The sequence below is a fragment of the Stenella coeruleoalba genome (genome assembly GCF_951394435.1).
Source record: "Stenella coeruleoalba genome assembly, chromosome: 11".
Lineage (NCBI taxonomy): Eukaryota > Metazoa > Chordata > Mammalia > Artiodactyla > Delphinidae > Stenella > Stenella coeruleoalba.
The window spans coordinates 3204464-3231069 of NC_137157.1; the positions used below are offsets into that span (position 1 = coordinate 3204464).

The 26606-nt window shown below is 52.1% G+C and overlaps 1 protein-coding gene across 1 annotated transcript in view; it reads right to left on the minus strand.

The window, feature by feature from the left end:
- Positions 1–26606, minus strand: part of TBC1D22A (TBC1 domain family member 22A) — a 312955-nt gene that overhangs the window by 175276 nt on the left and 111073 nt on the right. Inside the window, exons 7-8 of the mRNA XM_079937136.1 lie at positions 23513–23575; positions 4796–4910 (exon numbers count right to left, since the gene is read on the minus strand). Of these exons, the coding sequence (XP_079793262.1) occupies positions 4796–4910; positions 23513–23575 (178 nt within the window). The remainder of the gene's footprint in view (positions 1–4795; positions 4911–23512; positions 23576–26606) is intronic.

Genomic DNA, 26606 nt, shown 5'->3' on the forward strand with positions numbered 1-26606 from the left:
TTCTTTTTTTTAATCTTTTTTTTTTTCAACTTATTTTTGGCTGTGTTGGGTCTTTGTTGCTGCGTGTGGGCTTTCTCTAGTTGCGGCAAGCAAGAGCTACTCTTCATTGTGGGGCGCGGGCTTCTCGTTGCAGTGGCTTCTCTTGTTGTGGAGCACAGGCTCTAGGTGCGCGGGCTTCAGTAGTTGTGGCACGTGGGCTCTAGAGTGCAGGCTCAGTAGTTATGGTGCACTGGCTTAGTTGCTCTGCAGCATGTGGGATCTTCCCAGACCAGGGTTCGAACCCGTGTCCCCTGCACTGGCAGGCGGATTCTTAACCACTGAGCCACCAGGGAAGTCCCCACATTGCTCCTTTATGGTTGTGTTCTAAAATCTCCACGTATTTGTCAAATTCTTCAAATTTCCTTCTGTTACTGATATCTAATTTAATGTCTGTGTGGTCAGAGAACACAATTTGTATGACTTCCACCCGTTCAACTGTACTGGCGCTTGTTCTATGGTCTAGCGTATTGTCTGTCCTGGAGAATGTTTCGTGTGCACTTGAGAAGAATGTGATCCTGCTGTGATGGGTGCACTGCTCTGTACATGTCTGTTAGGTCTAGGGGTTTTCAGGTGCTTAGTTTTCTTTCTTTCTTGTTGATCTTCTGTCTAGTTTTCCTACCCATTATTGAAAGGAGTGTGTCACTATGTTTTAAAAAGACGTTTTTTAAGTGCTTAATGACTTTGGGAAATGTGTAGTAGCTATTAAACAAAAAGCAACACTAGAATGTGCATGCATAATGTAACTGCTGCAGTGTAAAAAGTATATTGACAAAAGACCAGAAGGAAATTAATAAAACGTGCCAATGACGGCTTCTGGGACAAGGAGCTATACTGTTAATGAGTTTTCCAATTTTTCAATAAGTCCATTATTTTGACCATCATCAAGATGTTTTTAAGTAGAAAATCTGACTACATACACATCACGGGCTCTGCAAGCATACAGCCTGCTCCTGTCATTTCAGGGGCTGCCGGACAGCAGCCCCACCCTCTGGTTCTGACCCACTGGCGTTGCCAGGGCCCTCTGCTCTCCACTCCCCCCACATGGAACAGAACTGCCACAGGAAGCCTCCTGTATGCAGATGCGCTCGTTTCTGTCTTTAAAATGTTTCTGAGACGAGTTGTGGACCCCGAAAGTACATCAGGTGGGAGGAACACCAAAGGAAGCCAGGTAAGGATGCATTTAAAAGCAGTCTTGGTTCAGGTAACACATGGAAAAAACAAAGTGCAATGAGGGAAAACTTAAATGCAAACAAGGAAAATTAAAACAACTGTTTCTAAAACTGTAACTTATCAATGAGAAATGAGCAACAGCTCTTCTCTCCCTGTCACTCGAAGCCCAATTCATACTGACGGTGGAAAAGGCAAAAGAATGGCGGCGCCACTGGCATTCAGCTGACAGCAAACTCCCAGCATCACTTCTGCTCTGTGTCCCGACTGGTTGGCATCACTTCTCCTCTGCGCCCCTTGCCAACCGCACACCAAATCCAATTCCAGCGCGTCCCAATCTCCAGGAACCACGTGCTAAAATGTCTTCTCTGGGCAAAATTAACCTGTTTAAAAACAACCTGTGCTTTTGAGATTCTGATTTACAAACAGGAACACAAAAATAAATACCCATGGGGCTTCCCTGGTGGCGCAGTGGTTGGGAGTCCGCCTGCCGATGCAGGGGACTCGGGTTCGTGCCCCGGTCCGGGAGGATCCCACATGCCACGGAGCGGCTGGGCCCGTGAGCCATGGCCGCTGAGCCTGCGCGTCCGGAGCCTGTGCTCCGCAACGGGAGAGGCCACATTAGTGAGAGGCCCGTGTACCGCAAAACAAATAATAAAAAATAAATAAATAAATAAATACCCGTAATGTTCATAAGCAAATACACTGTTTATGCCAGTCACTTTCTGTATTAGCTTTCAAGGGTAATTTATTTTACGAGAAAATGACATATAAAATCAAATCAATCAGAGCTTACACATTCTGATAATGAAAATCAATTGTAGAATACTCCTCATCTTCCAAAATTCGTCACCGGCATTCGTCCCATGCGCCCAACCCTCGTTCAGTCCGTCCGAAGAGCTGGTCCAAAGTGCCAGAACAGTTTCTAAGTCTAAGTAGCACAGAGGATGGGGAGGGGGTGCTTCTCCGTTTCTCGCTGTGCTGAAATTACTTGGTTCAAGTAAAAGATGTCTCTACTTAAACTGTGGGACTCAAGGTGACCGAATAATGGCTCTTGATCTTAAATCACATTTAACATTGCTCAAAGGAACGTGGCAGTCCCTGTTTGAAAAACACAGGCTTTACTTAAAACGTGCGCCACGCCTGGGGGGAAGAAAACTAAAAAAATCCAACGACAGGAGAATGGTTTCATGAATTATGCTACATTATCTCAACAGAATATTATGTGCAGGAGGTGGAAACGATCTTTACAAAGATTTCTTAATAATACAGGGATGAGCTTATGTTACAAGGTTAAACGGGGAAAAGGCATGAAACGATTTTATACATAATGTGCTTTGAACTACATAAATACAACACACGGCGAAAAGACTCAGGAGCTCTGCCCAAACGGCTGTCCTCCCCGGGCGCTGCCGTGGGCCCGCGCCCTGTCTCCAGGTCGGCCTGATGGGGACACACAGGCACAGACACCAACTAGGGATGACCAGCGAGCAGCCGTCGGGGGCCCCAATGCAAAGGGCGGTGGGAAACGCGGCCGGCTGAAGGCTAGAGGGGCCCTCCTTCCTTCCAGCACAAACCAAGACATCAGGACCCCCGGGCTCAGCGGAGCTTAGAGAGAAAGAAACTGGACCCAACCCTGCGCTTCCCAGCCGGGAGCCGCACCTCGCCACACGGAGCCCTCCTCCGCCTCCGAGCACACGGCACCCTCCCAGAGTGACACTCAGCTCCTGGGCTCCCCCCGCTGGCCTCAGCACCGCTTGCATGGCCATCTTCTCCCACCTCCGCCTCTGGACAGTCCGCACACCGTGACCCCACCTCCAGGGTCCCAAGAGCTCTCCTGACCTCCGTCCCCAGCCGTCCCTTGGGGGGGACAGGCACCTCCAGGGCCCACCCAAGACCATGGGCTCCATCCCGAGGTTAGTTGGGGATTTGTTCCACACTTACTTGGAGAGGCTGTGGCTGGCGGTGGTGCACATGCATGTGTCTGTGTGTGCCCGAGCGTGCATGCACGTGTGCGTCCACCAAACTTGCATTTTGAAGACACTGTGTCCCAGGAGGAGACCTGGGCTGCTGGCAGCCCCAGGAGGCCAGGCGGGCCGCTACACGTGTGCGTGTGTGCGTGCGTGCGTGCGTGCGTGCGGGAGTGTGCGGTCAGGGCTGCGGAAGGCAAGGGGAGTCTCTTTGAGTCTCTAACCGAAGGCACCTCTTGAACACAGATTCTCTTTCCTCCAGCTTTTCTCTCTTCCGGACAATTAACATCACGGTCATGTCCCTTCTTCCTAGCTTGCTGATCATTCAGACAAACGCACAATGGATCGCTTGGGCCTTACAATGTAAGTTGCTGCTAGACTCATTAAGGCAAACTTATTTACCACATTAATTAAACGGTCTATTTAACACGGAATATCAGTTCTCTAATCACATCTCAGTTGAACTTCTTCTTTCAATTAACAGCTCTGAAGTCTACTGACAGAGGTCCTGCTGTTCTAGGATCATTAAGAACATTTTCATTATCTGTCAGATGAGAGAGGGAGAAGCAGAGAGGCAGGAGCGCTCTCAGGAGTGACCTGTCCCTGCTGAAGAGACGTGGGGGGAGCAGCCCGTGCTCGCTGGTTGCTTAGCAATGAAGAGACTCCCATGAAATCGTCAGTGCTGGGAGAGGGGTGGCCACAAAACGGACCAAGTGGGTACATTCTCATCCTCAGAGGATCGCATCTGCCCCGGAGTCAACCTCACCCTCCAGATTACAACAACGATGGAATCGAAGCTGACCAGAAACTGAAATGGCTAAAACACAAGCGAAAAAACCAACAAACACCAAGGCAGGAAGGTTCGCATGAAGACAAAGTAATATCAGTTTTAAAAAAAATGCTACAACTAAAGAGTAAACCCCTCCCGTGGCATTTAGATTTTATCCATAGATGAATTAAAAAGCAGATCCTGCACATGTGTTATCAGAATTGTTTTTAAACTTGAAATATAAACCAGGTGAAGGTATATTACAGTTGGCTGCTGCAACATAAATGGAAGAAAAAATATGCAGTCCTCACAGAGAAACAGCACAACCCAACCTAAATGCCCATTAAACCAATTATTTTGCATGTAATTAATCTTTCCATAAAATTAAATGCTACTAGTATATCAGAAGCAGAAAGGTGATGAACTGCTGCACAAATGCAATTAAAGAAGATTCGGTTTTTAGCTTGTAAGCAAAACATTCAACTAATATTCTGCCACCTTAACCTTACCCATTTCAATCCAAACCATTAAAGCCAGTGCTCTGATGACCATTAACACAAAACTACACTCCCCATATATACTGCATTTCTCCTCATATATTAGTAAAAGGAAGATATTAATAATAATAACTGCATCTTAATGTCTTCAGTAGTTGGGCATGTGGATTTAAAGACTTTTTTAAAGCTGGCATCAATGAGAAAACTACTATTCTCTAATATCAGTTGTCATTAATAACAGTAAAACTAATAGCAATTTTCAGTACTGGTATAATTATGCATAGCAACATCGTAAGGCCACTGAAGTCCATGTTTAATGTTTGTGAGAAGAAAACATCATGATATGGTCTTACCTATGTATTCGCAGATGAAGACTACAAAGAAAGGGGTGACGAGGTCATTTATCCCCTGAACGTATCCACTGGCAGGGTGACGTATGGCCCATATAAACAATATCCTTTCAAAAATCTGAAAGAAAATTGAACAGCTGGTGAAGCAAAAAGTGAACGCATCAGAAACTTTTAAATGTACACATTCTTAAAATATACACTATCCATACTTTTCGATCTCTAGTACGAAAATACCAATGGGTTTCATTTTTTTGTAAAATTCCAGTTATCTTAGTTTTTTACAGACTCACAAGCAATATGGAGTACGTCACCAACCCCTGGGCTCAGTCCCACCCCACGAGCTGGCTCCAGAGGATGCTCTCTGCTCCTCCGAGCCCCTTGGGTAACCACGGCATGTGGCTGCCCTGGACTTGGCCAGCCAGCACAGGAGCACCCAGCCTATCAGCGAAGGAGACAGGGATGGAGGGACAGAGGGATGGATGGGCAGGGGGTGGACGCATGCATGAATGGGCACACGGATGGACGGAAGGGTGCATGGGAGGGAGGGAGGGAGGGAGTGGATGGATGGATGCTCTAAATTTCCCACATGTGATTTTTTTTTATTGAGGTATCATTGACATATAACAGTATGTTAGTGTCAGGTGTACAACATATGGTTCAATATCTGTAAATACTCTATTGGGAAATGGCCACCATAATAAGTCTAGTTAACATCCATCACCGTACACACGTTATACATTTTTTTTCTTGTGATGAGGACTTTTAAGATTTAGTTTCTTAGCAACTTTCGAAGACGGGATACAATATCATTAACTGTACTCTCCGAGCTGTACATTACAGCCCTAAGACTTTTTGTTTCATTCTGACCCCGTTCACCCATGTCACACACACACCCCAACCCTCACCTCTGGCAACCACCAATCTGTTCTCTGCATCTCTGAGCTTGGTTGGTTTTTTAATGGATTTTCTTTCAGATTATTTCCCACGATACTGAATAGCTCATTATGAGACACTGAATACAGCCGCCTGTGCTATACAGCAACTCCTTGCTGCTTGTCTGCTTTACGTACAGTAGTCTGTCCCTCTCAAGCCCACACTCCTAATTTATCCCTCCCCCTCCCTTCCCCTTTGGTAACCGTAGGTTTGTTTTCTATGTCTGTGGGTCTGTTTGGTTTATGCATTCACGTGTATTACTTCTTGGACTCCACACGTCAGTGACACGACAGACGTCCTCTTAAACCCCCGGAGACCAATCAGCATCCGGAGGCCGGCGTCTTCCATCACCCCTGCCCCCGCCAGCCGTCCGACAACCCGGGGGCCGCCTCTCTCCCGACCGCTACAACACTCACTCACGCCACCCTCTCCTCCACCTTCCTTCAGGAGAGGGATCTCGCCAGGCGCAACACAGCGCCCTCAGCCACGCGCACGCACACACACCACACACACACACACACACACACACACACACCACACACACACACACACACACACACACACACACAGCGCCTCCGTGTCCGGCCCCTGCCTCACGGTCCTCTCCTCCTCTCCGCCCAGCTCCCAGATTCCAGCTGCGCTGAGCCCACCAGGCTGACACCTCCTGCCGGGCTCGCTGCCTAGAGAGCCTGTCCCTCCCCTGTTTCCCTGGCTTCCAGCTAAGCCCCAGCCCTCGATGGAGACTGTGCTGCCACCTGTGCCTCCCAGCCTGCTGGGAGAGCCAAGCGCTCCCGCTTGGGAGCCTCCCCGGGTCCCCCACCCGGCAGAGCGTCCCTACTGAGCCGAAGCGCCTCCCTTCAGTGACGCACCCACTGCCAGCTCCCCGACCCCGGGCTCCTGCCACTGGGCCAGGCCTCGCCGCCCTCCTGGGCCTCCCACCAGCGCAGGCTGGACCAGCGAGCGTGCCAACAGAGGATGACTCACATCATTTCCAAACGGGCCGACCTTGCAAAGCCAAGCATGTTTGTACCCAAGGAGGTCAACCCCTCCGAATACCGCCTACATTCCTACACATCACCGGGCCTGTGGTCTAGACACCCCCAAGTCACCACCAGCTCCGGCATTTACAGCGAGGGGCCTGGCGCCCAGACGGGCGAGGTCAACCAGGGCACGAGCGGCCCTAGATCCCAGGCCACCGCCCAAACCCCACCCTAGCACTCGTCCACTGAGGTTCTTCCAACTGAGCCACAACGGAACCACCCGTTCATCAGGCGGCAGCTCGGCCCAGCACCTGTAACAGGGGCACCCGGTAAATGTTTGCTGAGTGAGCAACACGTTCATGCTCTCTATCCATACACATTTGTCGTTTTAAGTCAACAGCTTTCCAGCCAGAACTGAATATTTAAGTAAGATCAAAAGAGCAAAATCATTCAGCGACGTTCGCCATTTGCTGTCTCCCACAGACAGCACCAGGTGGTGAGTCCTCACGCTGCAGCATCAGGCTCACCGCCCTCGGTGACGCGGGGAGCAGCACCCCACAAGCCAGGGTGGCGGGCAGCCGAGAGGACACGAGCAGGCGGGGTCCTTGCGGGGGGACCCCTCTCGGGCCCCAGCACCTCTCAGTCACAGGTCAGACATGCAGCAGCCACGGCCCCGCCCGGCCGCGTGTACACGAGGAAAGCCCAGGGACGGGCGGCAGGGCTGCGCGTGCAGGGGGCGGCCTGGGTGCGGACAGGCTGGGAGGGTAAGGCACCCTCAGCCCAGGCTCCGCTGGCAGGAGAACCCCAGGACTGCTCGTCAGGAAGCTCCGTAGGGGCCTGGAGCCCTGCAGGCCAGGAGCAGGGGAGGGTGGACGGGGGCTACACGCAACAGGCAGGAGCAGTGACAGGCAGGGGAGGCCCGGACGGCTGGCCACACGAGGGCAGGAGGGGCAGCGAAGGTCAGCTGAGCATCTCCTCGCTCACTGGGGCCCCGGCAGACCTCCATCCAATGCTGCACAGTCTGCCAAAGTTGACCGGCAGGCAGGGGGTCCACCTGCACACCTCCTGGGACGCCCGCCCCTGGAGTTTGAGCAGGGCCCTGTGACCTGCTTCTAACCAACCAAATACAGCCAAGGGGATAGGATTACGTCCAAAGATCATAACCCAGCCTGCCAGGAGACACTCTCCCCTGCTGGCTTCCGCGAAGCCAGCTTCTGAGCTATGAGCTGCACATGCAAAGGGCCACGTGCCGAGGAACTGAGTGGGGCTGAGAGCCGGCAGGAACCCGAGACCCCCAGCTCTGCAGCCTGCAAGCCCCCAGATTCTGCCAGCAGCCAGGGGCGTTTAGAAGCAGACCCTTCCCTAGGGGAGCCTCAGATGAGGCTGTGGCCCAGACAGCACCTTGACTGCAGCTTGCGGAGATCCTGAGCTAAGACCTGCCCAGACTCCTGAGCCGCAGAAACTTTGAGACAACAAATGTGAATAAATGTGTGTTGTTTCAAGGCGCTAGGTTTGTGGCAATGCTGTTATGAAGCAAGACATAACTAATACAGAGGAGACAACTGAGGCACAGAGGAGTTAAGCAACTTCCCCAAAGTCACACAGCCTGTGAGCAGCAGAGCCAGGATTCCACCCTGCTGGTCTGACTAAATGGGGGCCTTGTACAGCCTAGAAAGGGCCACCACTGCTATGCTTTAGGATAAAAGAGTTGTTTTCATACATGAATCGAAAAAGAAGAGAAGACCAAGAAATTAGAATTTTATAGTAAGAAAGACACAGAAAAGACTATGAGCTCCTGGTGAGGAAAGTCTGCATCAGCTGTATCTGCACCTGCCTGAGGTGCAGCAGGGAGCCGTCCATGCAGCAGGGGTTTGGGGTGTGTGTGTGTGTGTGTGTGTGTGTGTGTGTGTGTGTGAGAGAGAGAGAGAGAGAGAGAGAGCGAGAGAGAGAGAGCGCGAGAGAGAGAGCGCACATGTGGATTGAAGGACACGCCAGAGCCCGGAGCACAGAGACCTCCCCTCCTTTGCAATCTCATCCTCCTGGCAAGTGGTAATTTAAGCCATGGGAGTCCGTTAACAAGCCTCACACTTTCAGAGGCCTTGTGACACACACACACACACACACACACTCGTAAACCTGCTCACAAGCATGAATGCCATTTTGCCCTCGGCGGCCCTGGCACCAAGAGAAGCCATTTGGCACAGATGACGTGGCCGGCTTTACCCTGGGAGGAATGGCCGGGGCGCTCGAGTCTTGTCCAGTGCAAACAATTCAGCGCCTGTGCAGGCGACTGGAATGGACTGTTCCTGGTGCCGGGAAAGGCCTGAGACAGCTGCAGGGGGGCTGGGCTGGCCGGGGCTCCTGACTCAGGCCCAAAGCAAAGCCTCCACTGGCCCAGCTTCTCCTGTGGGGAGTCCAGAGCAGGCTGTCCTGAGATGAACTAGTTCCCCCGAACACTCCACAAGGAACCCAAAGAGAGAACCCCAGAACCATCAGTCCCCGGAGCCAGGCTGCAGGGCATGGGCGGGGGGCGGGGGGGGGGCGCTGAGCATCCCCCTCAGGGAACAGGCAGAGGCCAGGCACGTCCACGGCGCCGTCCACAAGGAGAGAAACCAGCCATCTAGGCCTCTGGCAGCTGGCGCCAGCCTTGATGTTAAGGCGCTTGGAAAGGGTGCACTGTATTATTTTGAGGAAAAATGTAGAATTCAGAGTTCCTATGAGCTAAGGCAAGCTGTCAGTTCAAATCCCTTAGGTTTAACGCTACTTGATCTCTCTGGATAACCTGGAAGTTATATTTTTACAGCTTTAACCCCAGTAATGTGTAAATAAAGGGCCGGGTGCCTCAAGCATGGAACGAAAGCGGCTTCCAAGGCGGCGGGCAGGCTGCGGCGGCGAGAAGAGCACGTCCCTGGAGGTCTGCAAACCAGGTGCAAATCCAGGCTCTGCCACCACAGAGACGTGGCTTTGGGGCCATGAGGCCCTGAGGTCAGGCCTAGATCGCATGGGCAGCACCGTGCCCCCAGGCACCTCCATCCCTCACCTAGGCCCCCGCGGCAGGCCCAGCGGCCCCGGTCTCCTGGCTGGTCGCCCTGCTGACACCTGTGCTCACCATCCCATGGAGCGGCGCAGGGGCTGCTGAGATGCGAACGCATCAGGTCACACGTCCAGCCCCGGGGCTTCCCTGACTCTGAGGGAAAAAGCAGACCCCTAGCCGTGACTCCACCACCCCTCGTGGCCTCCACCGGGTCCCCTCACACTGCGCCCACTTCTGTCTCTACCTCGGGGCCTTTGCACTTACTTGTTCCTTCTGCCTGGAATGCCCTTCTCCCAAACTTCCCATGGCCACTATGGTTTTCAGTAGAAGATCTTAGCTCAAACCCTTCTCACGGAAGACAGCATCCTTTACGCCCCATTGAGGCGGCAGATCCTCTTCCCCGCCCATTTCCACAGAAGCCCCGCCCATTTCCACGGAAGCCCCGCCCCCCCAGGAAGGGTCTTCTTCTATCTCGCTCACTTCTGTGCCCTGGGTCCTGGCGTGTAGCTGAATGGAGCTCCATTGGCTGAATGGACGTGTATATGAGTAAGGTCCCCCACCCTCCATTTTCAGCCCTTGCTCCCCCCTGCTCTGTAAGCTCTCTGCCATCAGGGGGCACCTGGACCTTCCCGCCTGGGGTCTCTCTGGACAGACGACACCCGGGGTGTCTCCTGGATTTGGGACTGGCTTTTCCCATTCTGTTTCTCCATCAAGCAGTGCTCCAGACCTGGCTCCTCAGATGCCAACCAGTCAGGACCTCACAGTCCCCCACTTGTGTAAGATGGGAAATGGCCTGGGAGGGGAGACTCAGCTCCACGGAGGGGAAGGAGGTGGGGGCATTTGGTGCAGGGAGACTTCGGAGAGGAGGCGACGGCAAACAGGGCTGTGAGGCTGACGAGGAGTTGTTCAGAGGGAAGGAGGCAACAAGAGGAGCCTCCTAGAGAGAGACAGACAGACAGACAGCCGCGGCAAGAGGCAGCAGGACGGGCAGGGCTCAGGCGCCACGCGTGGCTGAGGAGCGGGGTCAGCGGCCTTCGCAAGACGGCTGGTTCCACGTACAGAGAACTTTCTGTTTATCCACACACAGGTCTCCCTGCTTCCAGGCCACAAGTCAAGCACCGAGAGTGAACAGAATCTACCGCAGGAGGCCGGGCAAAGCACTCGCGACTGTCCGCCAGCACCGGGTCCGCGCGCCCTCCTCGGGGACCATGCCACCTGCGAGCCGTCTCCATGCCCACGTGCCCCGATGCCACACAGGCACCCGGCCGCTGCCGAGACCTGGAGCCCTCACAGCTTCGATGCCAATAAATAACACCCCCGGTGGCTCTGACGCTTGCGTGCCCTTCACCCGCCATCTGCTCTGGGCAAGCGCTCCTACTTCCTCACGTAATCAGAGCCAGGAGGCTGCACCTAGAGCCTCTCGCCTTCTTGCACGTTATTTCCCTGTAACAGTAGCTATTAATTTAGAAAGTAAGAACAACTCCCGTGCTTTATGCGTCTCTGGGCGGGAGAGGGGGAAGAAAAGGTAAACCACTTGCTTAAATCTCCTTCAGCCTCTCTCTTCCAAGAGCTTATCTTCGTCAGTTTCAAGGAGCAGCTTCCTCTCCCCCCAAATCACCCATCTCCATCCCTTCTACCCCTTTCACAAAGCAAGTGTGTACATCCAAATTTAATACGCCCCACGCATAACAGGAACAATTCTCTAGATAGGATCAATGATTTATGTAATTTCAAATATTTTAGGAATCATGGGTCCACTGTCATCCTCCTCTTATGAAGTAATTAATAAGAAAAATTCAACCTGAGGTTTTCACAGATCACAAGGACCAATGGTAACGGTCCTGCCGTGCTGAGGACACCAGGAGGCCGAGGCAGGCTCCACCCCAGACAAGCCAACCACCCGTCCCAGGCCCCGCACCTGCCCTCGCGGGCGAGTCGCCTGGCCCAGGCCTCCCCTCCAGCCCTGCTCTGGGACCAGCCACCCCAGCCCCAAACAGGAAGCAGCATCTGGCTGAGGGGCAGGCAGAAGCTGACAGAGAGATGAGCCCCGTCTAGACTTCCAAGGAAAAAACTCCACTGACTGTAATAATGTAGAAGAGATCTCCATACAGAGAGGATGCCTGGTGACACTGGGAAAACGTGAACCCAAAAGGATGGAGGGGGACCCCGAGTCCTGACCTGCCCATAGCTGAGGGGGGCTGAAGGGAAGGCGCTGGCTGGGGCAGGGGCTGCAGGATCCGCAAGGCAGCGAGGCTCCCTCGTGCCCCTGGCCGTGCCCCGGGCCCCCCTCAGCTCCAGCCTCCAGGACCCATGTGCCAAGACCACGTGTTCCGACGTCTGCCCCTTGCGTGCCCGCCCTGAGCTGTCCGGCTGGCTCAGCCTCCAGGCTCTGTCCGCTCCCATCCCTGCTCCCGGACCCTCTCCCCGGGTGCCAGTGGGACGGGAGCGGGACACTGGACTCGGTGGCCCCGGGAGACAGGGCTGCTGCAGGACGCCCGGGACAGACCTAAACCCATCGGCGGCACAGTTAACTTACTCATAAAGGCTGTGGGCAGAGAGGCAGTCACTACAGACCAGGCTGTGATGCCGATTAGGAGGCCGCCGCCTGCCATCGGAAACCACAGCCGAGCTGCAAGGGTGCAGCGTTTCTTTTTCTTTGTTGTTTCCTTTTCACTGACTGATTTATTCTGTATCTTTTGTCTTAAACCACTTCATAGGAGCATGCTTTGCTTTTGCTTTGAAATCACAAAAAGTAGCACCGATTCCAGCCGAAGTCACTTAGCGTCACTGAAAAACTCCCCCAACCATTAATCCGACACAGGCCCACGGGCCCCGGGGTTCCCATTGCTTCCCTCTGGAAGCCCCTCGGCTCGTTTCCCAGCAAGGCCGCCACGCAGCCCGGGAAGGCGCTCCGACCGTGCGAGCACTCGGGCAGCAGCGTGGAGGGAGGGCTCCCCTGAGGTCACTGTGCCCTGCCCTCGCCGCCGTCATAATGAGCTCTCCCCAGATCAGACACAGAGACCCCGACGGAGGAACTGCAATCCCGGCCCCAGCGCGGAGCGGCCCGTGCTGAGGGACTTCTACACCTGCATCAAACAATGGCACGGTTATTTTGCAAAGAATGAATGCATCGAGCCATTTCTAAGCTTTTGCTCTCAGACTGGTTAAAAAACAAAACGAAACAAAACAAAACATAAGCCACTGATTGTGCACTGCTTTCCCCAAACTGTAACAGGCTTTAAGGGGTACGAGTTACACACAGGGTCCCCCGGCGTGTCTGCAGAGGCCAGCGGGGAGCACACTCTCTCCTCCTGCCCCGCCCCCTTCCCCGGGTCCCATCCGATTCTCCAGGGCCTCTGATACCGAGTCTCAGCTACAACGACAGAGAGGAACCTCACAAAGGACACCCACTCCTCCTTCCCCGCCCAGGCCACCTCACCAAGCGGGCACAGCCCCAGGAGGGCCAACGTGGGGACAGCCGGCTCCAGCCCACTGCCGGGACCCCCGTCTCCAAGGGCCCCGACATGCCCAGATCCTCAGAGCAACTTCAGGCCCGGCTCAGAGGCCAGCCCAGAGGCCAGAGCCGCTCTGAGTCCCCCAAGACAAAGTGGGAAGAGGTGATGGGTCACTGACATCAGGGGTCAAAAGCCAGCAGCCCCGGGCCAGGACTCCAGACGGAGGGGGACCCTGGGATGGCACAGGCCGGGCGGGCCACGCGGCAGGAGCCCAGTCTGCACCCTCCCTGCAGCCCCCCTGCAAGGACGAGCCCCCTCTAGCCAGGGCCGCAGGGCTTCACCGTGCAGTCAGCCCAGCACCCCGGGCCCAGGGGAAAGGCGGCGGCAGAGGCAGCTGGGCCACAGGTGCACCAGGGAGGGGTGCCGGCCAGCCGGGGATGAGGGCCTCCTGGCCGCAAGGCGCCCGAAGGCCCAGGTCAGGAAGGAGAGGCTTCCCAGACCGTGAGCCGGCTGGCCTCAGCAGCTCGGTGTCCCCTCCAAACTCGTGTCCCCACAGACGGCCCTGCCTCCAGGTCATCCTCCCCAAGGCCACGCACAGCGGGAGCAGGGTTGGCACCACACAAACGGATTCTGTGCCCCAGGGCCTCCGCCGCATGCTGCCGAGGACGGGGCCCACCGCAGCCACCACGTGCCCAGCAGTTGGCCACTGGCGCTTCTTCAGGGGCCACGGTCCCCACGACTCGGTATGTCCAAAATCCAGGTATTTCATTAACAGCTGTCACAGGAAAGGTGAAAACAATGCATTCACTTGAACAAGACTATTATTAGCAGACGCCGGGGAGTTCAAGAAATAACAGACACGGAGAGGGGGTCAGACCTGTCACAGCACATTAACTCCCATTTAAATGAATGTGCTGTGGGTTTAAGTAGCGGTATTATCTGCCGATAAAGAAAGGATGCCCTCCGTGTGTGGATGTGTTTAATGAAAACACAGAACGATCCAAGACGGCTCTAGCGATGGATACGCGCTGGTTATTATTCGCTCTTAAAGTTCTGTTGACATTCCTGATGCTCTTGTCTTTATTAGAGAGGAAGAATTCATTAAAAGTCATTCAAACTCTAAACTCTTCCTGAAGTATCTTTTCTACAACAGAGCAATTTATACTCAACGACAATAATTAAAATACTTGCTACTATTACCAGCAGGGCTAAAAAAAAATGAAAATGCGACAGGCATCCCCAGTTTGCTTGCCCAACTTCAGAAACCTGCGCGTCATGCCAGGTTTTTCCTAAAAAGCTCCAGCGTTCTCCCACAGAGGGCTCTGGGGAGGGGCTCAGGAGGCCTCCTCCTGGCAGCTCTTTCTGTCCTCACTGTGTAAACCTTATCACAGGCCCTCCACATGCCCCCAAGGCAGGACCAGGATGCCAGTAACTCAGGCCACTCGGGGAGCTGAGATGTTTTGCATTCTAAGAAATGAAATATCTTGAAATTGAAAATGTCGCTGTGCTCATGATTACTTAGGGAAAAAATCTGATTCCAGAAACGTGAAAACATCATAATTCTATCATATGCATCGGCAACACGACTTCACAGCGTATAGAGCACCGTGGAGTTAATTTCTACGGGAGGAGCTGCAAAACATACAGCTCTGTTGAGAAGAGCTGTGGGATTTATATCTCCCGAGATCCAGGAGCCGTGTGGGCTCAGAAAGAAGAGATACTTACAACACAAGTGCTTGCAGCAGGATTGAGGGAACCTTCCCCCGTACGAATTATAACATCTGATGAACGAAACAAGAATAACAGTCTATAACAAATGTAAAATGTAGATTAACAGGCCCCCAGATACCACATAAAGTACACACTGAATATAGGTTTACAACACAATGAATAACGAACGCAGCACTCTCGGAACAAGCAACAACGCCACATTTGGCTGTGATTACTCCACCTTCACCTCCTTCAAACGTGGGGATTTACGTCCCACATCTTGTGCTCAAGCCAGTTGTCTGGATAGGTTAGCAAAGCACAGACGTCTCATCACACTCAAAACTGAAGTACGGAAAAGAAACAACACCTTCGAACAAAACATCACAGTGTCACACACGTCACCAGACCAAATATTCGGCACAGCTGATGGGACAACATATCAAAGCACAACTGAGGAATCAGACACTGGTCAGAGGGCATTTTTCCATTTAAAGAGAGGCCAGGCTTCCCCTCCTGGCGGTTCGGCACATGAGATGTTATGACACTTAATCCCACGAGGCAGTAAAAAAAAATCCCTCCTGACCAATTTGGATTTATTTCGGGAACGTACAGTCACCTCGATACTAGGAAGCCCACTGATAGAATCTACCATGTCAACAGAATAAAGGAGCAAAGACCTATTCTCCTCTCGATGACACGTGGGCAAGGACATGATGAATCTCAACAGGAATTTAGGATTTTCAAACTATGAGAAAAGCAAGGCACCATCCTTAACATAAGGCATCTATAAAATCTACAGTAAATATCCTGTCGAAGAAGAAATGTTAAAAGACTTCTTTAGAATCGGAATGACACCGGGATGCCTGCTTTCACTACTAACATTCAATACTGCAGTGGAAGTCTTGGCCAGCAGGAAAAAAAAAAAGCCAAGCATGTATATACAGAACAGAAAGAAAAAAACCAAACTATCGTTATTCATAAGTAATATGATTAACTTCTTTCAAAACTCAAATACATCTACACACAAAATATTAGAATTGATGAAAGAGATTAGTAAGTTTGCCAGATACAAAATTAACTTACAAAGGTCAACTGCATTTCCATATACTGTCAATAAAAAATTAGACAATGCCACTAAAAATTTTAAAAACGCTATTTGCTTAAAACGTATCTATGAATAAATTTAGTAAGTTCTGTAATATATTTAAGGAGGTATGGTCGTTTAAAAGATCAGAATAACTAAATGCAAAAACAAAGTGTTAATTTTCTCCAACTGTTCAACAGATTCTATGTAATTTCTGAGATTTCTATGAAATACAACGATTTTAAATTTACCTTCAAAAGCAAAAGGTCATGAGTAGCCCAGAAACAAGAGCCAGGCCTGGGTGGCCTGTCCTACCAGACATCAAGACCATGTAACCAAGACAGGATGAAGACGGCACAGGGATGGGTGGACAGACCAGGGGAAGAGACGCCAGCCCAGAAGGAGCCCACACACAGCTGCTGTATGATAGCTCATGAGGGCAAGGGGCACAACCACTTATCCACGTGGGGGATTTTAAAAGAAATGGGGCTGCTGTGTCAAACTCCGTGCAAAGTCAATCCCAAATGGATTACGGTCCTAAAGGTAAAAGGCAAAACTCTAAAACTCTTAGAATATAAGATTTCTTTGAAATCGTGAGGTTGGAAAGGATGTCTCAGTACGCAAAAAGGCCTGATCATAAAGGAAAAGACTGCTGAACTGCCTTTGTTAAATTAGGAATTGCTGTTCACACCAAGGAGAGTGAAGAAACAGCCTACTAACTAAAAGAAGATATATGTATCCATATGTTTCCAAAAAAGAATTAGTATCCAGATTATATCAGGAACTTCTACAATCAGGAGGATAAACTAACAAACAAAAAGATGCAGTAGAAAGAGGGGCAGAAGCATTTCCCAAGAGAGGAAATCAAATGGCCTAAGAAACCTAAGAAAAAATACTTAACGTGATCAGCAGTGAAGGGATCGGAAGTGAACAGCACCCTGAGACCCAGGCAGTCAGGGAGCCTTTCGGTTTCACAGCTCCCAGTGCAGGGGAGGGGGCAGCACTGGGCACTCACCACCGGCCCCTGGGGCCACTCCCTGGTACACCCCCCAGAGAAACCCTCAGACCTGTGCACAGGGACTCGGAATGCTCACGGCAACATTCTGAGAAAAAGCACAAGAACGAACATAACCCAGATGCTTATCAACACTGGACTGGATCAATAAACCAGGAACACACGAGGGAATACTACACAGCAGTGAAAATGAACTACACGACAAGCAGCGGTGGATGGAGCTCAGAACCTTAACTCTGTAATATAAAGAGTGATGGCAAATGAGTACAGACAGCACAAGTCCACTAAAAACCAAGATTAAAAACAGGCGACACACACACACACACACACACACACACACAAACTCGTGTCATAAAACCATACAGAAAAGCAAGAAAATAATTAACCAAAATTCAAGACAACAGTTACTTGTTGGGGGACAGGGACACAGCTGCAGAGGGACAGAGAAGGGACCTCAATGACGCCAGTCTGGTTCTATTTCTTCAGCCTGACAGTGGGTATATGGAAGCTAATTTTTAATTTTTTCTTTAAATTGGACATATATATTATAGAAATCTTTCTGCTCTATTTTACCATAAAACCAAAAGGACAAAAAAAGGAAAGCTCTATGGATTAGATCCCCAAAATATATACCAGAAGAGTTTAATGAACTGATTCTATAACAAATATGTATCCCTCAGGCTCTCACAAATGCATCCCCACCTCTGAAGAAAAAAAAAAAAAGATGCATTATGAGACCGAACGAAGAGAGGAGGAGAAAGAAGACGCGGACTCGTGGGGCACTGAGCCCCGGCAGCGCCCCAGGCTCAGGGCCCCGCGGTACAGAACGCTCACACCAGGAGGAGTGCGTGTTTAACGCATGCGTCCTGCCAACATCTGGCAAGCGCTTACCATGCTACGTGCCGGCCCCAGGAGAAGAAAGACCCAGGCCGTGCCCTGGGGAGCTTGCAGCGTGAGAAGAGACAGCCACGGCCGGAATCCCAGCAAGACAGCTGACTCACACACCCAAGCCCACCAATGTCCGTTAGGCACCAGAGGGGGCCAAAACCAGCGTGGAGGCTGGTTGAGTCTCAGGGGACAGAGGCACGGGACAACACGCGGGAAGCACGTGGGCGCGGTGGGCCAGCCAGGGCAGGAGAGGGGGTGCTGGCAAGCTCGGGGGGCTGCCGAGCAGAGTAGGCTGGGGCCCCCAGGCAGAGGAACGGCACGTGCAAATGCCAAAACCTTCTTCAGGTTGGCCCAGATCCTCGTGGACAGAGCCAACGCCTGCTCCTCGGAAGCGGGCTTTTCTTCCCGTCCACCGCGGGGCCCATGCTTCTCCACGCAAAGGCTCCGGTCGGGAAGTCTGTCTACAGAAAGTTCACAGTCGGGGAAGGAGTCCAGCATGAACACGTCTGTGCTCCACTGGCACCTGCCTCCTGGAAAATGACCATCCTTCAGGGCCACGGAAAACTCATCACACCAACTGGAAGAACGGTACATAATGTGTCTAAAAGGCCTGCGTGTTTCATTATCCTCTGTGTCTGTTTAAATGTAATGAGACATCACTTCTCCACGGCTAACTGGAAAAAGCATCTACTTTCCCTAATTTGTGAAACAGCCCTAAGAAGCAGATAACCAGAGGGTAGATAATATAACAATTACGGAGAAGTGACCCCACAGATGATGAACTTATCAAGTGAAAAGGCCCAGCTGCGAAATCTGAAAGAGCTTCTTCCCGTGAGCTCCCTGCACCAATCACAGGGCCAGAGGGCCTCGGGCCCCAGTCCGTGTTCTCCCAAGTAATAGGCTGAGTTTATTCAACGGCGGACAGAGGATAAAAAGAGCAAGTGGCAAAAAAGTTACGAATTTTACTTTCAAATAACAGCGCTGGATAAAAGGATTAATTACTGGTTTCAACAAAACCTCCTGAGTCCCATGAGGCTCCAGGCAACGCTCCAGGCACCAAGCCACGGCCCGGCTCCCAGGGAGCTGACGCACAGTGGGGGTGAGACCTCACCAACAAGAAGACAAATGCTACTGGACGACAAGCACCGTGAGACAGCCAGAGCATGCGTGAAAGCCGGGGAGAGGGGCTGGGACACCAGCCAGGGTCGTGGGGAACAGCGTCTCCGAACCAGACACCTGAGGTCACAGGTGAGAGAAGGCGGAATCCAGACAGCTGTTCACGAAACAAGTACCTGTTCACAGCTGCTCTGTGCCGTGCGCCGCTTGAGGCACCTGCGTGAGGACTGAAAACGAGACAGACAGAAGGTCTGCTCAGATGCAGCGGAGACAGAAGAGCAGAGCACAGGCGGGGAGCAGCCCCAACCCAGGAGCAGCTGGGCCCCAGGTCCCAGGTCCCTGGGGAGGTCAGGTGGCGCAGCCTCTAGCGGTTACCCCAGGAGGTCCTACCTCCGCAAAGACCCTCCCTCCCTCGGTGGCCTCCCTTCGGGTGGGGATTTCCAGGCTCCACCCCAGGAGTCTGACTCAGAAGGTCCAAGGGAGGCCAGGGGACAGGCGGGCTAAAGGTTTCTCAAGCAATTAAGTGAGCGAAAAATGGAAGAGACGCTTCAGCAAAGAAGCTCTGAGCGTGACAAATCATCCTATGAAAGGCTGCTCGACATCCAGTCAGCAGGCAAATGCGAATTGTGACCCCGTAACAGCCCGCGACACACCTGCTTTTAAAACAGCTAAAATTAAAGGCTGGCAAGTCCCAAGAACCGACAAAAGGATGTGGAGCGACCAGGCGCCCCAAGCATGGCGGCCCGGCACGGCCACCCCGGAAAGGGGCTCGGAGGCTTCTTAGAAAGTGTATAAACATACCATAGGGCCCAGCAACTCCACACCTAGGCACTTACCAGAGAGGGGAAAACACAGGTGCCTCCCCTAGATCTATACGTGAAGGTTTAGAGCAAATGTACTTTGTAATGGCCCAGAATTGGCAAGGACCCCAGTACCCACCAACTGGTGACTGGGCAAACACATACCCGGAAGACGGCCCTGCTCGGCGGTGCCGTGAACAGCAGGGCTGAACATCCACGCCCTGTCCAGGTCAGGGGAGCCACTCGCTAAGTCTGTAAGCTGTATGATTCCCTTTCTGTGAAATGCTTTAAAAGCAAAAGTCTAGGGATAGAAAGCAGATCAGCAATTGCCAGGGGCAGGGGGAGGGGACGGGAGACTGACAGCAAAGAGACACGAGGGGACTTCTCAGGGCGATGGAAGTGTCCACACCATGATTCCAGCGGCTGGTACATTCCTACACACAGGTGTCAAGACTAATCTAACTGTATGCTTAACACAGGTGAATTCTCCTGTGTGTCAATTAGCCGTCAATAATGCTGACAGGAGAAAAGGAGGACAGTGGGGAGGGAGGAGGGGAAGGGGAAGGGAGGGGGGAAAAGACATCCAGAGCAGAAGCGGGCATCACCTGTTGGACGAATAAACCAAAGCGCAGACAGACTGGGGGAAACGCTCATGGCAGAAACCCTTCTTCCCGAGTCATGAGAAGCCCAGACTTTATAGGGGCACAAGACCAAGTGAAATCAGAGTGACGTTTCCTGGTCCTATACAGCCAAGGACAAGCACGTAGGATAGAGCCAAAGCGCTACAAGCAGCTTCTCTCAGAACCTATGTTATGGGAGGGGCTGCTCTTCTCCCTCGTGTCTTGTGTCTTGTGTCTTCGCATTCCTGCTGCTGGAATGCAAGCGTGAGGGAGGGAGCTAGAGCCCCAACCTGGACCACGAAGAGAAAGCCAAGCACAGGGGGCAGCCGATGCACCGCCGACGACCTCCCCACCGAGGGGCGGCAGACGCCCGTCAGCACCTCAAACTGACTACGTCTGTGGAAAACTAATTTTCTCCTTTTGTGTCCTGTAATCTAAAGCACTTTGGCTTTAATAATCCTGAATTTCTTTTTAACAAACTTACTGCACAGACAAGAGATATCAAAGTTTAAAAGTGCATTTACTGGATCAATCAAGATGCAAAACAAACACTTAAAACAATGAGAAAATTCAATTTTAAAGAGATGCCATTTATAATAGCAACAAAAAATATGACAACTAAGAATAAATCTAATAAAATGTACACAGGGCCTATTACGGAACAACTTCTAAAACTTCATTGAAAGGCATTAAAGAATGGCCTAAAAAATGGGGAATTAGCATGTTCATGAAAATGAACACTAAATTTCATAGAGATGTCAATTCTCCCAAATTGACCTATAGATTCTGTGCAATTCCAATCTCAAGTCAAACACACGTTAAAAACCAATAAGAATGGAATCTAAAAAATACAACAAACTAGTAAATATAATAAAAAAAGAAGCTGACTCACGGATATAGAGAACAAACTAATGGTTACCAGTGGGGAGAGGGACTACACGGGAGGGGTTTAAGAGGTACAAACTATTAGGTATAAAATAAGCTACGAGGGCATATTGTACAACACAGGGAATATAGCCAGTATTTTATAACTATAATGGAGTAAAAATTATGAATCACTACATTGTACACCTGTGACATATAATATTGTACATCAACCATACTTCAATTAAAAAAAAAAAGAGAGAGAGAGAGAGAGATGGACTTCCCTGGTGGCCCAGTGGTAAAGAATCCGCCTTCCAATGCAGGCGATGCGGGTTCGATCCTTGGTCAGGGAACTAAGATCCCACATGGCACGGGGCAACAAAGCCTACACTCCAGAACTACTGAGCTCGCGTGCCTCAACGAGAGAGCCCACGTGCCGCAAACTACAGAGCCCACACGCTTTGGAGCCTGTGCACCACAACTAGAGAGAGAAGACCCGCACGCCACAACTAGAGAGAAGCCCGAGCGCCGCAACTAGAGAGAAGCCCGAGCGCCGCAACTAGAGAGAAGCCCGAGCAGACCACACGCCATAACAAAAAGATTCTGTACGCCACAGCTAAGACCCAACACAGCCAAAAAGGAATAAGGAAAATAAATAAATATTTTTTTAAAAGATAGAGAGAGAAAAACTTGGCCCCCTGACTCTGGAACTTACGTGGAAGAGCAAAGCCTTAAGATGACCTGATCACTTCTGAAGAGGAAGAGGGGGTGTGAACACCTCCTACCAAATACTGAGACTTAGGGTGAAGTTGAATGAATGAAGGTAACTCGAATATTGGGACAAAACAGAGACCAGATCTCCGCGAATGTGAAAATGGCATGAACAGAGGGACACTGCAAACGTGGGGAGATAAGCTGGACCGGCCACCACGGGAGAACGTTAAGCTGGATTCCCACCTCACAGCACACACAGCCATCAGATACAGATGAATTAAAACAGGTGTGAATGCTAACACTTTATAACTTTGAGGTGAAAATAAGGGAGGGAGAATGGCTTGAGGATGTCTGGGTAGGAAAAGATCTCCTCAGGAAGCTAACCCTAATAGAAGAGATGGGTAAGTTCAATGCCACGAAAACTGAGAACTTCCGATCACGACAGCCATCAAGAAGAAAGTGTCAGAAACAAGCCACAGAGTAGGAGGAGGAATCTGCCATATACAAACTGCAAAGAATTAGAATCCCTAATATATAAAGATCAACAACCAACAAACAACTAGATCAACCACACAAGAAATCAGGCAAAGGTGGGAACAAGCATTTCCCTGAAGGGGGACACAGAAGCACATAAATACACGAAGAGATGCTTACTCCACGCGTGATCAGAGAAAGGAAAGTGAAGGATGCCCACCAGAGACAGAACTTGAGAAGCCTGGCAACACCCAGACCTGGCAGGGGTGTGAGCACCAGGACGGCTGGTCCTCTACAGGGGAGAGAGCTGAATCAGGACAACCCACTGGGGAGCGTCCTGACGTCATCTGGAAAGTTCAACAGGCTGACAGCCAACCTTGCAACAATCTTCCTTCTTCGTAAATGCTCTTGAGAAATCCCTGCCAGGGGGCATCTGCATAACTGCACGTGCAGCTTCCAGGCAACACTATTCCCAATAGCAAACCACAGAAACAACCCAAATGTCCACCAACAGGAAAAAAGGCAACAGAAAGTGTGGAATATTTAAATAACTAGACACAGAGATTAGCCGAATCTAAGAAAATAATGTAGATGAAAAAAGCCAAGTTGCAGAGATCAGACTACACAGAGGAATGATCCGGCTCCAGAACACGGCTTTCCCAGTGTCACGTGACATGTGTTAAAGGCGTGAAGAATCACAGATACGGGTCAGGAGAGAGGTCATCTCCTGGGGAGGGGCCTGGAGACGAGCGAGAACAGCAGGTGGCTTCCACACTATCAGTCTCACTCGAGTGGGCGTCTCGGTTCTAAACTGGGTGGTGGACTCGGGAGTGTAAACTACATACACAACTCCAACTAAGTTCTTCTGTACACACCAGTACTGCACAATCAAAATAGTTAAAGAACAGTTAGCAATTCCGGTTGGCGATTCTGTCCCCAGGGGCCATCCCCACACCTGCCATGGGGAGAGCCACTAGGACGGTGGGCACCCATCTCCCTCCAAGAAAGGGAACTTCCGGATCCCAGCTCTTACCTCTGTCACTTTGGGTTGAAGTATTAACGCTTCAGGACTCATTCGAGGGATGTCTATGTGGATCTGCAGATGGAGGAGAAAGACACATGTATGTTAAAAGATGCTGAACAGCATGACAGGCATTATGATTAGAGGGTGATGCTTAATGACAGCGACGGATTTGCTCCGGGTCTCGCTCTGCTCTCTCTGAGAAGACAGATTCTGTGTCACGTGTTCTCCCGTGGAGGACAGGCAGGTTCCGTCTGCCTGGGCCCCCCTCCCCGCCCCCGGTCCTAGCACGACAGGCTTGTTCCACGCTTTCCAGCCCAGTGGCGGCTGCGTGATTAGGAGCAGAGCAGGCCCTCGGCTGTGCAGTAACAGGATCCACAGCAATTAGCAAACACTGATTTCCAGCCTCTGACACGGGGAGCGACTCAAGCACATCAACAGTGTACAAGCGTTCAACTGGGACGGCTCCTTCTTCGAACCCCGGCCACAGTTTTCTCCACTTTACAAAATCCTTGGGGGGCCCAAGGCACTTTTCAGAGGACGCATTTAAAAACCTCTGGTGGAATCAGCCGATCCCCGCCTGACCACCATCTGACATGAGAGTCGTGACAAAGTCCCCCACACCGCGGAGCAGCACAGCTGCGGGTTCAAGACGCGACCAAGTACGGTCGTTCAGGGCTTGAGCTGGCATCCAGGCCGGCCCTCAACGCCCTACACGAGCACCCCACAGCGGCCAACGCTATCACCATCCCCACGCAACCCAGGAAAATGGCCCGAACAGGCCGAGGGAAGACGTGAACATCTTAACGCCGTGGGGAGCCTACGATTCAGGTTCATCCCCCGTCCTTGCCCGTGACCACGAGGGTTCTGAGATCCACAGGGCCTGGGAGTCTCCTCACTCTGCCTCGCCAGCACCGTGGCCTTGGGTCCCTCACCAGGCTCTGGGGCTCAGCATCCTCGCCTATTAGACACCTGCCACGTCCCTCAAAGGGCTACTGGGGAAGATCCAACAGGAAGGTGGACCAACAGCCCCCAGAGCTCCATCAGCTGCACGGCTCTGAGACGTGGGAATTGTTTCTGCACTCACAGGTTCCCGCCTGAGCTCTTCCCTCAGGGGAGAACCTGGAAATCAGCTGCCCATCAGTGGTACCAAGGGAGGGGATGAGATTGCTCAGGGTACGAGCTGGGCCAGGGGCCAGCAGACTGAAGTGCTGAGGGAGCGTGGACGATGAGGCGGCAGGGAGAGTGAGAAGGACAGTTAGAGAGGAGAGGAGGAGGCATCAGAGAAGGCAAGAAATAAGCATTCTCAAGCCCACCGAGCAACGCGGGGAGGAATCTAGCAAGCTGAGGGAAGGAGGCCTGGACGGGGAGGACAGGAGGGAACATTCCAGGCTGGTGGGGTCAGAAGGCTGCAGCTGGCCACTAGCGGGAGCCCTGAACCTTCTCAGCCTTTGACCAGGGCGTCCCCTAGGGTCGCCCTCAGAGCACTGATCACATGCCATCAGAGACACGTGGGCACGCGTCTGTCCCCGGCACGCCGAGGGCCAGCACGGCCCACATGACAGAAGAGCTGCCCGTCGTGCGTTCGCTGGGGGACGGGATGGTGCACACCAGCAGCGGCTCTGTGTGCCCCGCCCCCCATACAGGACTGAGCCGGTCGGGCGGCCACGAAGTCTGCAGAACCCGCAGAGCGGGGAGGACACACAGATGAACCTTTAGCTCTGACCGACTCTGTGTGCTGTGGATGGGACATCTTCACCCAAAGAGTAAACACAGAACTCAAATGAACAGAGGACAGAAAAAGGACAGGGAAGCAGACAGGGGACCCTGGCCCCCTGCGGCCTCCCAGTGCTGTGGGAAGGCCAGGCCACACCCCTCGGGGCAGATGGCCAGCTAAGGTCAGTTCATGGGTCAAACACCGTGAGCGGGCAGCGGGGAGAGACCAGGGTGCCCAAGCCCCAAACCCAGGCTGGCTCCACCTTGAGCTAAACAGAGCGCCTGAAACGGCCGCGCCAGGACGGCTCAGGGCCCACCTCCAAGAGGCGTGTGTGCGCAGCACAAAGCGAGCAGGCCCACGGGAGACACTGCCCCAGCTTCCACTGCTCAATTATAGTAATGGAGGAACGTGTGCGGGACTCACAGTAACACAGGAGCTTTTTATTACCTGTCACAGTAATGAATAAAGATATATGCAACCCATTTTTAATTAACTTTCCCTCAAGAAATTCATAATAGAACGCAGCCTGGTAAATCTTGCTGATAGACGCTCGTGCCATCCTTTGGGCGTCTTTTTTTGGAATAAAAACCAGCAAAGTGACTTCCCTGGTGGTGGAGCAGTTAAGAAACCACCTGCCAATGCAGGGGACACAGGTTCGAGCCCTGGTCCGGGAAGATCCCACATGCTGCGGACCAACTAAGCCCGTGCACCACAACTACTGAGCCTGCGCTCTAGAGCCCGTGAGCCACAACTACTGAGCCTGCGTGCCACAACTACTGAAGCCCACGCGCCTAGAGCCCATGCTCCACAACAACAGAAGCCACCGCAACGAGAAGCCCGCACACCGAACGAAGAGTAGCCCCCGCTCGCCGCAACTAGAGAAAGCCCGAGCGCAGCAACAAAGACCCAACGCAGCCAAAAGTAAATAAATAAATTTAAAAAAAAAAACCACACACAGCAAAAATACATGCAACACAATACCAAATGTACCCATTCCCTAAAACCAGTGAAGTGGAAAAGCAAACCAGGTAAGCTAGTATTTCCCTAATCCAATCCAAATGCGATCTGTATCACAAATCAGTTTCCCAGAGTGACGGGTGGCAGCACCGTGTGGCCTGGGAGCCACCCGGGTGGGAGACAGAGGACAAGCCCCAGTGTGGGCCGCAGGGGCCAGACGCAGAGAAGGCCCCGCCCTGGGAGGTGACGGAAGCGGGTCCCCGGCCCCATCTCCCCCCGCCCCCAAACGAGTCACTCTTCCTGCAGAGCTGCCACGTGTCTGTGTGGGGAAGATGCCTTTCAGCAATCCATTTAACTTAAAGAACCTGTGGTCAGCAATCAGCGCTAAGGCCTGTCTTGGACCTTTTGACAGCGCTACACCAAACTGACAAG